Source organism: Octodon degus, unplaced genomic scaffold, assembly GCF_000260255.1.
Source record: "Octodon degus isolate 3935 unplaced genomic scaffold, OctDeg1.0 scaffold00092, whole genome shotgun sequence".
In the NCBI taxonomy this organism is placed as follows: domain Eukaryota; kingdom Metazoa; phylum Chordata; class Mammalia; order Rodentia; family Octodontidae; genus Octodon; species Octodon degus.
The window spans coordinates 8,693,589-8,705,143 of NW_004524668.1; the positions used below are offsets into that span (position 1 = coordinate 8,693,589).

Genomic DNA, 11,555 nt, shown 5'->3' on the forward strand with positions numbered 1-11,555 from the left:
CCAGCCAGCCCCGCCCCCTGGTGGGCTGAGCTGCCCCCCCCTCCACAAATAAATAAATAAAATTTAAAAAAAAAAAAAGACAAAGCTGGCCCTGTCAGACTGAGGATCCAGTGGGCTGGAGACTCTGAAGCCTCTTTGAGCTGGCCATGAATTAGGCTGGACGTTTACAGGTCTCCAGTGGACTTCTCTGATCTTGTCAGGTTAACCAAGTTGAGAGTTGCCTGGTCAAGGCCCATTTTATTTTATTTTATTATTATTTTGTTTTTTGGCCCATTTTAATGTAACCTACACAGTCCGGACTCAGTGCGCAGTGCCCATGGTCAGGCCATGAAGCCGGTGTAGATCTTGTCAGGGAGCTGCCCTTGCCCCAGGGTCCTTAGTGGTATCTTTGGCATGTTTCTCATCTGCTGTGCTGGCTGCCGCCTGCCACCGTGTCCCTTTCCTCAGGGAGAGAGGTTGACAGAGAATAGTGTGAGTGTCCTGCTAGTTGAGATTAAAGGACTGAGTGAGATACTGGAATTCCTTAAGGTATGAGGAAGGATTTCTGGGTGGGGAGGGGGGGAGCCGAGGTGTTTTTCAAGTCAAGAAACGTCTGACAGGGTGATGGAAGCCCAGGTGGGTTCCCTTGGGTCTGGCTACCTCTCAAGGCAGTAATGGGGATGGGGGCGGCAGTAGGAGGCTGGTGTGGGTCAGGCAGCATGGAGCCTTCAAAGTGGGGGCTGGTAAGAGTCAGGGCCTGTAAGGGGGTACTGAGTTAGGAGGACGGGGACTTGGGTTAATAAATAACCTATTTTCTGGCCAACGCCCTCCCCATCTAATTTGTGTTGGAACCAGGCTGTGTTATAGAAGATTAATTTGGGGAACTTAATGTGTCCCTTTAGCCCTAGGGTGGACAGAGTGGCCAGAAGGCACCCAGCTAGGACATCCCTGGCTTGGGGAGAGTGGGACTACATGCATGCAGCAATTTTTGTTTGGCCCTTGACTCGGTGGCCAGAAGTCCGGCCCAGCACTAGGGGCTTGCTGATCTGACTGAGGCAAGACACCCCCAGTGGGGACAAGATGACTTAACCTCACCTCTAGCCATCACTGGAGAATGTGAAACCAACAGAATATGGGAGTGTTATTGTCCCTGGCCACCACACTGTGTCATGAATCCTGGTTTCTCCAAATGAAAAAGATAGCACATTTTTATTGGGGCACAGGAACAGGGAAGGATGTTGTGGTTTGGCCTGAGGTTTAAGAGGCGCCAGGAAGGAAAATTTTGTCTCTTGGTGGTGGGGGAGGTGGTTGTCCCCTTTAACAGATGGAGAAGTTGAGGTCCCTATAAGGAACACGGTTGTCTGACCCACATGCCTCACCCACTAGATAATAGCAGGGCTCTAGCCCCAGATGGTCCAGTCAGGAAGGACTGCCTAGGACAGGGGATATGGCTCAAGAGGCATGACACAGTGTGGTGACCAGAGGCCGTAACACTTCCACTTTCTCTTCCCTGCTTTTTTTTTTTTTTTTTTTTGCAGAACCAGGGATTGAACTCAGACCCTTACGCTTTCCAGGGAAGCGCTTATTCTACTGAACCATCTCCCTGGCCCCTTCGCAGCTTATTCTGTTGGTTTCACCTTTATCATCTTGTCACTCAGTCAGATCGGCAAAGTCCCTAGCGCTTGCCTGGCAAGTACAATGTCTTGAGTTTGATTTCTGGTCCGAAAAACACCAACAGGACTTCCTGACCTCCTTTGATGGGGACTTGGAGAGAGAGAAGCTGAAATGACACAGGGTAGGAAATAGCCTCAGGCAGAGGGACTTCCTGCAGCACCTCCAGAGGGTCCCTGAAAATAGTCCAAAAGTTAGGGGCAGATGGTCTTGTGCTACCTGGAGAGAAGGTTCCCCAGCCAGAGGAAGGGGCAGCAGCTCTTTGCAGCTGACTTGGTTCCTAGCTCTGGTCCCTCCTGTCTGTGTGGCCTTGGGTAAGTCACCCCGCCTCTCTGGACTTCAGTTCACTCATCTGCAGTGTGAGGGTGAAATAATTATCTACTTCATAGTTAATTTCTAAGATTTGATTGAGGGAAGAAAAACTCCGTGGGTACACCTACCATTTTTCTAACTTCCTCGGGGGCCAGCCGTCAGAGCAGGCTACTGGGACGCGGCTCCTTCGGCCTTCCTAGCTGCAGCTCTCTCCCCTCTGGTCCCCAAGGTCCCCTCCCTCCCACTGCTGCCCCCTCACCCTGTGCAGCCCACCCCTAACTCTCCCTCTCTCTCTTCCACCCTGCAGCGACATCAAGAGGATCGGGGTGCGGCTGCCCGGCCACCAGAAGCGCATCGCCTACAGTCTGCTGGGCCTCAAGGACCAGGTGAACACCGTGGGGATCCCCATCTGAGCTCCGATGGGGTCTTGCGTCCCCCTGAACAAAGATACTTGAAGACACAAAGCGGCCTTCCTGCCAACTGCGTGCCGGGCCTCCAAGGACTTATTTATTTCTAGCTGTTCCTTATGGACCCTCCCTGGGGCCTCTGCTGGGAACCTTTGGCGACTCTGGCCTGAACTGACCGATGCTTTGGGAGGCTGGGCCCAGACCTCTTCCCTGCTGAGTACTTAGCCGGCACCATCTTGTTCCCAGCGTCCTCTGGGGCAAGAGCCCTGCCAAGGCTGTAGACCTCAAAGGGGCCATTCCTAAACCCACCTCCCCTTCATCCTCTCACATAACACCATCTTGGAAGATGGGGGGTTGGCCCAGGACCCCATGAATAGGGTACCTCAGGCTTCCCCCCTCACGACAAGAAGGCAGATGTTGAACTCAGCTGGGCAAGACTCAAAATGGACCTCCGTCCCTGTAGTGCCTTTTCCCAGACCCCCAGGCCCTGTCCTCAGCCCCTACGGGTCAATCTTTTGCTTTCCTGGGGCCCTCTCAGGGTGCTTGATTGTGTTGAGGTTTTTTTTAACTATATATTTTGTATTTTGTGCAGAGAGTGTGTGCAGAAGGGGTCCCACCAGGGCTGGGGGCAGACATTCCACCCCTCTCCCACCTCTTTAGATAATTCCTGTCAGTGTTATATGATTTTGTTGGGGTTTTTTGTTTTGTTTTGTTTTTGAACCTTAATTTATTATTATTTTTTTATATTTATTGTTAGAAAATGACTTATTTCTGCTCTGGAATAAAAGTTGCAGATGGTTCAAATTGATCTTGACTTTTGGTTTGGGGAGTGGAGGGGGTTCTGAGAGGCCTCCTGGGTGGGGTATAGGGGTGCAGGGCTCTCCGGATCCTGAGCTTTTAGACAGTTCTAGAGGGGCCATGTCACCCGGGAGCAGGGGGTGGGTGGAGAGGGCAGGGGCCCGGCCTCCACTGAGCGTGCAGCCTCCAGGCCAGCAGGCCTGATGTGCTTCACAGGCAGGCCGCTGGTGAGAGCAGCTGTCCTCGGCCCTCCCACACCACTCTGTAGCTGTTGAAATAGATTCTTCCATCATCCACGCAGGGCTTTGAGGTTTACAATAAGCTTCTCACAGGTTTTGGCTTGTTGGAGCCTCAGTACTGTTATGAGTTTCATGGATGGCCCCATTTCACAGAAAAGGAAAACAGAGGCTGGGTCCTGGGACTAGCGCTCATAGCAAGTTAGGGGCAGAGGCCAGAATCGGAAAGCATGACCGGCAATCTCACTCGGGTGCTTTGCTCAGTTTTAGGGAGGTAGAGTTCAGAGATGCACAGCGACTTGTCCAAAATCACACAGCAGAATAGGAGGAGCAGGTAATCCCTTGGCTGAAGCCTCAGGGATTAGAAAGAGTTAAGCAGTGGCATGGAACGGTGCAGGTATAGCGGGTGGGGGTGTAAAGCTGCTTGGTCAGGGCCAGAGAGATAGCTCAGTGGACTAAGCGCCTGCTTAGGCAACTAGGGACCAGGGTTTGATCCCAGGCACCCCATGCCACACCAGCCATGCCCCTGGCCACACTGAGCTGGCTACTGAGTCCTGGTGTGGTGGCGCACGCCTGTAATCCCAGCACTGGGGAGGCTGAAAACAGGAGGATCACTACAAGTCTGAGCTGTGCAGTGAGACCCTGTACCAAATACACACACAAAAAAAACTGCTTGGTTGTGCCAGAGTACCACAGGACTCAGCTCCTCGACACCGCCTGGAGTTGTGGGGAGGCAGAGCTGGCCAACAGGGAGAGTGCTCGGCTGCCCTGGGGTGTCGAGCAGCAGCCGCCCCCAGCCTGGGCAAGAACTCATCGGGTGCAGCTGGGTGGTGAGAGCAGGGTGCTCGGGGAGCAGCTGGCCTAGCCATTAGTGCCACCTGCTGTACTGGGTGCCGCGGCTCAGCCAGGCCCTCCTGGTGCCTGGCCCTGGCCTGCCCAGCTCAGGTGGCATGTTGCTCTGTGGCTTGAGAAAGGGCTTTGGTCACCACCGCTGACAGAGCTGTGGGACCCGACACAGAGGCACAGACAGAGCATGGAGCTGCCATGCCAGCACCTCGGGTCCTGTTCTCAGAGCTGCCCAGTGCCCTGCTGGTGGCCAGCATGGCCTGAAAGTGGCCTGGCGGGATGTGGGCTCCTATGTGTTCTCTCCCTGTAAGTGTTTTAGTTTAGTTTTGTTTTTTTACATATTTAGTACAAGGTCTACACAGATCAGACTCTTAGTGATCCTCCTGTTTTCTGCCTCCTAAGCTCTGAGATTACAGGCATGTGCTACCATGTCCAGTCTCAGTCGCCATCTCAACACACCCCAGGGGCAGGCTGACATGGCACGCCGGGCATCGAACCCCGTCCCTGCGTCTGCCTAAGCAGGCACTTTAATCCGCTGAGCTGTCTGGCCAGCCCATCTCCCTCTGAACTTAGATGGACATCAGCTATCCCGAGGGCTCTGACAGGCACAAATTCTATGGGTGCTGGTCTCAAAGGAAGGCGGGCAGCAGCCTTCACTAACTAGACCCACAATTGGCAGGAGAGGAAACTTCATTTTTAAATTAAATCAAATTCAGCTGCCAGAGATCCTGGCTACCATGGCACCCTTACCGCAATAAACACACTCAGGCCCAGGCCTTGGCTCCCAACTGACATTCTGCAGTAGGAGGTACGGGGCTCCTTGGAGAAATGACTGATTCTGGGTTGGAGACAGGAAAAATACAAGAGGAGCTGGGATCATCATATGCGTGCCAGAGAGTGAGGAAGTACTCAGATATACACAAGTGGGGGCTGGGCTGGGGCTCAGTGTGGCACGCTCCCCTCGCCTGTGGGAGGCCTGGGAGCCACCCCAGCACTGCAAAGAAACATGCACGCAGATGGGGCCCCATCAAGCAGCTGAAGCAGCCAGCCTGAAAGAGCAACCTGACCTGACCAGGCGTGGTGCCTCACATCTATAATTCTAGCACTCTGGGAAGCTGAGGCAGGAGGATCTCAAATTTGAGCCTAGGATGACTAGATAGCTCAGCGGACTAAAGCACCTGCTTAGGCAGGCTCAAGGACCCGGTTCCATCCCTGGTGTGCCGTGCCAGCCCTGCCCCCCAGGGAGAGCTGAGATGGCGATTGAGACTGGGCGTGGTGGCACATGCCTGTAATCCCAGAGCTTGGGAGGTTGAAAACAGGAGGATCACTACAAGTCTGATTTGTGTAGTAAGAACCTGTAGACCCTGTACTAAATACATTAAAAAAAAAAAAAAATTGAGTATAGCCTGGGCAGTTTTGTGACTTAGAAAGATCCTGTCTCTTGGGGCTGGTGAGATGGCTCAGTGGTCTAAAGCACCTACTTAGAACAAACTTAGCAAAGCCCAGGGACCACGGTTCAATCCCCCAGCACCACATGCCAGCCAGTCCGCCCCCTGGCCACACACACACACACATACACACTAATAAATAAATAAATAATTAAAAAAAAAAAAAGAAAGAAAGATCCTGTCTCAAAGACAAAACAAAACAAACAGAAGGAAAGAAAGAAAGAAAGAACGAAAGAAAGAAAGAAAGAAAAAACAAGCAGGCTAGGAAGATAGCTCAGTAGTCTGAGAGCCTGCCTGGAAAGTGTACAGACCGGGGTTCGATCCCCAGTACCACATGCCATGCTGGCCCTGCCGTGGGCACACTGAGCCAGGCACTGAAACCAGGCATGGTGGTGCACACCTATAATCCCAGGGCTGGGGAGGCTGAAAAAAGAGGATCACTACGAGTCCAAGCTGTGTAGTGAGATCCTGTACCAAATACATAAATAAAAAAGAAAAAAGAAAATGTGCAAGCAACTTGGGGTCAAATCTAAAACAAATTGAAAAAAATAAAAAAAACAAGTTGAGAAAAAACCCAACAGAACATTAGATTATAACCCCAAGAGTAAAATAAATACACCCACAGCCATACTGATATAAATAAATGATTGAATAAATAACGGAGGATTCTTTGCAGAATTCCAAATAATTCATGGAGTGGGGCTTGCTTCTCTGCTTCATCAAGTGTACCCCAGAACCCTTCCAAAGGAATGAAGTGTGGAAGGGCAGGAAGGGTTAAAAGAGAAAAGGAAGAAGGAAAAAGTGACTTTATAGCCAAGAACGCTGGCAGGCACCACCGTAACCAAGTGATCTAAATGAGCATCTCAAGCGAAGAAGCAGACAACCAGCCCAGGGCAGAAGCAACGCTGGGCCAAGAGTCAGGACTGGCGCCAGCAGACGCTGTCACTGGGCTTGCTGGGTGTCACCCACCACTCTCTGAGGAGATTTTGAGCTGGGCGTGATCCCAGCACACGGGAGACTGAGGCAGGAAGATTGCTGCCTGCGGTACATAGCGAGTTCAAGGCCACTTTGGAATACAGAGTGAGACCCTTTCTCAAAAAGGAGTTTTGACTGTTTCTTTATCCTCTGACCACCTTCCCAGGTAGCCACGCTTATTAGTCCATTTTACAGATTTGAACATGGAGCCCAGGGATGTTGCAGAACTTACCAGAGCCACCAATTCTCAGTTTAGACTCAGGGTCCATCCCTAGGCCACAGAGGTCATGATTAAACAAGACTTTCTCCCCACTCTGCTATCGTGGGCACCTCCCTGGAGAAGTTTTGAGAGGAACATTGGCCCCCCAGGAAACTGAGGCACCAGGCCGCACGGCCCCATGCCCCAGGCACCCAAGTGGTTTGCCGCTGTGTTCTGTCCTCTGCCCCGATGGTTGTTCCCTGGTTTGTGCCAGGACTGCACTCAGGCCACAGAGATGAAAGAGGATCTTTTCTGTCTCCCTTGGGGCCCTTGGTCTGGTGGGGTTGTCAGTGGCCACAGAGTGGGGCCCAGGCTAAGGGAAAGGAGCTGGGAGTTACAGGAGACAGAGGTGGTCTGGCTCAGCTTAATGCCATGCTGCCCTTTGCTCTTATCCCTATTCCAAGCAAAGCGTCCTATCTAACCTCAGTCTTCCCAGCTGAGAAATGGGCCTGCAGCCTGCTGCCCTCCCTGAGGTCTGAGCTACAGGAGTCTTGGCGGCCCTTTGATGCACCCAGCAGAGCCCTAAAGAGGTGGAGGCAGCGATTAGAGGGTGCAGGGTGGGGATCACCCTCTGCCTCCCAGGCTGCCAGTATGGGCAGGGAATTAAAACAGTTTTGCTAACACCGGTTTCAGATTTCCTAATTAATTAGCAAACCCTAGAGGAAAACCCTTGGCGGAGACCCAGGGCCTAGTCTGGGCTGCCAGGACAGAGGTGACTGAATGTGTGCCGTATGAAGCGCTGGGGTTCACGGCTTTGGGTCCCAGAATACTGCAGCAACCAGAAGCTTCCTATACATGGTTGCTTAATAAATAGGTAAATGATCAGGCAGAGGACCTGGGCTTTGGGGATCTGAAGGTGTAGAGGACTGGTGGAAAGGCAGCTCATTCACCTTTTTTATTTTGAGATAGAGTTGCTCTGAGTTGCTAAATTACCCAGGCTGAGCTTTAACTTCCAGATCCTCCTGTCACAGCTTCCCAGAGTGCTGTGAGGTTAGCGAGCAGAACAAGATGCCACAGATAGGAGGTGACTGAGTGGAAGAGGAGACAAGGCCAGCTCGTCCACTTCTGGCTGCTGAGGGACCCCAGGGGGCTTGGGGAAGAGCTGTGCTGGAGAAGGGGGACTTGGGGCTGGCAGCTCCTGCAGGCACCCCTGCCGTGGGGCCCTGAGCTGTCGGGCCATCTCTGCACTGGGAAGTCCTCTGTGGTGTGCAGGGCCAGGACCTGTGTCTGAAGGGGATGAACCCCCAACCCTCCCAGGCACCCCTGTGCACTTGCCCGCCCCGCTCAGTCACCCTCTCCAGATGGCAGGGCCCCCTCTAGCCCTGGGCCTGGCTTTCTAGTCCACACTCTGCCAGCCTGTCTCTACCAGCGGTGGAGTCAGCCTGGGTTCTGGGAAGCTGCTGCTGCTGCTGCTGCTGCTGCTGCTGCTGCTGCTGCTGCTGCTGCTGCTGCTGCTGCTGCTGCTGTTGCGGCTGCATCCCATCCTGCCTAGGAGGGGGCCTCTCTCCGCTCTCCTGCTGGGCCTCGTTGCCTGCCCTTTCAGCAGCCTCATCACATTCCCCGGTGGCGGCCTGGCCCAGGCCTGAGGACACAGTTTCCACACAGGCCTGGCAGAGCAGGCCTCCGAAGGACCAGGTCTCTGGCTGGGTGGAGGGGCAAGCATCCAGGGCTGGAAGGGCAGAGAGTGCTTCTCCCCGCTCCACACCCTCAGCCCTAGGCCAGCTCCCAGGTGTCCAGGAGTCAGCACGGGCCTGTCTGCCCTGCCTCCAGGCTAGGCCTATCTGGTCCTGTCCTTCACAGACTTGCTGTGTCTCCCTGACCTGCCTTCCCTGCACACAGTTTGAGACTTGTCTGTCTGTCTGTCTGTCTGTCTGCCTGCCTGTGACCAAAAACAGCGGGATTTACTGCCACCCTTAGTGGGACTGCAGCCACTGCCCAACTGGTGCCCTGCCCTGTCCTTCAGCTCCACGCCCAGGCCTGAGCCCCAGGACCTGACCACAGGTGTCCTGGCCCCGCCCCTTGCCCATCCTGGCCATCTGTCCTGCCCAGGCTGGATGTCTGGTAAGATCCATTGTACCAGTCCCTGCCATCACAGCAGGGGGCAGAGTGATGTCACAGGGCCCCATTATGGCCACAGAGGGTGTCCCCCTCCAAAGGCTGCTCCCCACCCCTGCCCAATCCTATTAAACAAGGCTGAGGACAAAGGAAGGCACTTTGTGTTTGAACGGGGTCTGAGGGAGGAGAATGTGGCAAGAGGTCGCACATTCCAGAGCCTGGACCTCCAGGTCACGATGAGGCCCTGATTCGGCCACCACCAGGGGACGTAGTGTCCCAAGCTCGCCTTCTCCAGTGAGGGGGACAGCAGCCATGAAGGAAGTCCAGGCCTGTGAGCTTCTGCCGCCACGCCTCAGTAGGCGCCAGATACGAGGAGGCTGCAGGGTGGCTGGAGTGGAGGAAGAAAGCAGAGGCAGAGAAGACAGAGCGCAACCATCACATGGAGCATCCTACCATGGGTGTAAAACACCTACGCACCCATGCCAAGCCCCTTGCAGGGTGGCATCTGGACCCTCAACCAGGAGGAAGGCCCTGCTGATCAGGGATGCCCAGATTGGGGCAGGCAGCAGCCTCCACACACCCCGCCATCACTGTGTGGGTTTCTCTATCCCTGGCAGGGTGCCCAGGCATTCAAAGAGGCTGAGGACAGCTCAGTTTGGGGGCAACAAAAGCCCCCTTTCTCCTCAGCTCAGAGAATGCCTGGCACCCCCTTCAGCCTCCTCCTTAATCCATAGCTGCCACCCGGACTCGGACTCGCCATTCACTTGGTGGGGCCGAGGCTGAAGCTGAGAAGCAGCCCTAGCTCTGCTGTCAACTTTACAGGGAGGGCTGTCAACTTTACCCTCAGGCTCTGAGGCTGTCAGAATCCAGATCCACCCAGGGCCAAGATACCCCACCAGCTGGGACTGGAGAAAGAGCGGGAAGCCATAGGTGTACCAGCTCGCCTGAGCTGTCCCTTGGTGCCTTTGCACTTGATCATATATTTAAAACTGTCCCAGCTTCACAGAGCAAAGCAGCAAAGCCCACCTATGCCTGCCCTTGTCTTTTGGAATTGGTATTGGCTTGTGAAAGACCTGGCTGCACGGCCAAGGCCCTCATTGCTAGCAAGGAGGAGGTGGTGGCCCGGAGAGGGAAGGTCGCTGGTGGAGCCTCCCGGGGGCCCAGTCCAGGGAAGGCAGGAGCGTGGGCCTCCCTGGCTCCACTGCGCCCTTTCCACAGATGCTAATCCTGAGCCTCAGGGAGACCTAGAGGGAGTCGGAGCCCCGGCCTTCTCTGGGCCACCACAGGCCCTGTGCAGCCCCAAGCCACTATTGGGCAAGCTGGGTGAAGGGTGCTCAGGTTGTAGAGCTGCCCTGGCCTTGACCCCTGGGTGGGATCTGCCCCTCCTGCCACAGAGCTGGCTGGACTCTGCCTAGACTCCTCAGGAATGCAGAGGGAGGGAACTCAGCCAAGGGGTGGGGGGGAGTGCAGGGTGGACAGAACAAAGAAGCCACGTGCCTGGACTGTCCCTGCACCCTGGGCTGGACCACAGAGGATGGAGGGAGGCCATGGGGTGACTTAGGCATGAGCCCTCCAGGCTGTGAGACTGCTGGTTTGTAGCTGCCTGTCTCTGGTTTCCTGGGGTGCAGAAATGGAGTTCCAGAGCCTGGGAGACAAGATCCTGTTGAAGCTCTGAGGTTGGGTCTCTGGCAGGGGGAAAGGAGAAATGGGGAGCCAGCCCCATAGTGGGCTCCTGTCCCTGCCTCCTCCCCAGCCTCAGGAATCGCCTTAATTACAGCGTCAGCCTTGCTGTGCTTCCTGCCATAAACCCAGGAATCTAAATTAGAAGGCAGAAGGCCTGCTCCCCCTTCCCTCCGACCCCCAAGTCTGCTGGGAAGCTCTCCTGGAGACAGGCCGCCAGTGGGGGGCTAACAGCAGAGGTGCCCAGGGCCCAGACTAGGGGGCTGTGAGGCCAGCGGAGGGCAGGAAGCTGTCGACGGAGCCCTTCGTGCCTGGCCTGCCCACTGTGTGCAGCAAGGCCGCCAGACTGCGTTCGCAGAAAGGAGACCAAGGCCGTAGCCCATGGCCTCGCAGGATAAAGCTGGCTGAGTGGGCTGGGTCCAGGTCCAGCTCCCAGCAGGGCTGGCAGAGGGAGAGGGGTGGGGGTGGAGCGGAAGAGATGGCCATGGAGAAGGGGAGGAGGTCCTGACTGGTGAGTGGCCCCCAGCCGCAGAGGCCGCCGGGAGAGGTGCCAGGGGCTTCTGTGTGAGGCCAGGCCCGAGGGGCAGGAGCCGGCCTGGGTCCCGGCCCCTGTGGCATTGCTGCTTGGGAGCTGGTAAGGCGCTGCTGGTTGGAGGCAGGTCCCCTGCAGACAGGGTAAGGAGACCCGTGTGCACACTTGCGTGCCTGAGTATGTGTTTGTGTCCTAGTGCGTTCGCACATAGGTGTGTTCTGTGTTCCTGGGTGTCGGTGGAGTGGGCGTGCGCGTGTGCAGCTGCGGGGAAGTGAGATCATGCGGGCAGCAGGGAGCTGAGCACGTCCAAACCACTGGAGCCGCTGTGGGAGAGGCAGACTCCGGGAGGGGCAGGGG

General features: G+C 55.4%; 1 protein-coding gene across 2 annotated transcripts in view; it reads left to right on the plus strand.

Moving 5' to 3' along the window:
* The window catches only part of Epha2 (EPH receptor A2), a 32,418-nt gene extending 29,245 nt beyond the window's left edge, over window positions 1–3,173 (plus strand). The window contains exon 16 of one of the 2 annotated variants that reach the window (XM_023722518.1): window positions 2,270–3,173. In XM_023722518.1, coding sequence (XP_023578286.1) covers window positions 2,270–2,375 — 106 coding nt within the window. In that variant the 3' untranslated portion in view covers window positions 2,376–3,173. The remainder of the gene's footprint in view (window positions 1–2,269) is intronic. The other variant, XM_004637696.3, reaches the window with a different exon arrangement.
* Window positions 3,174–11,555: the final 8,382 nt, after the last annotated feature.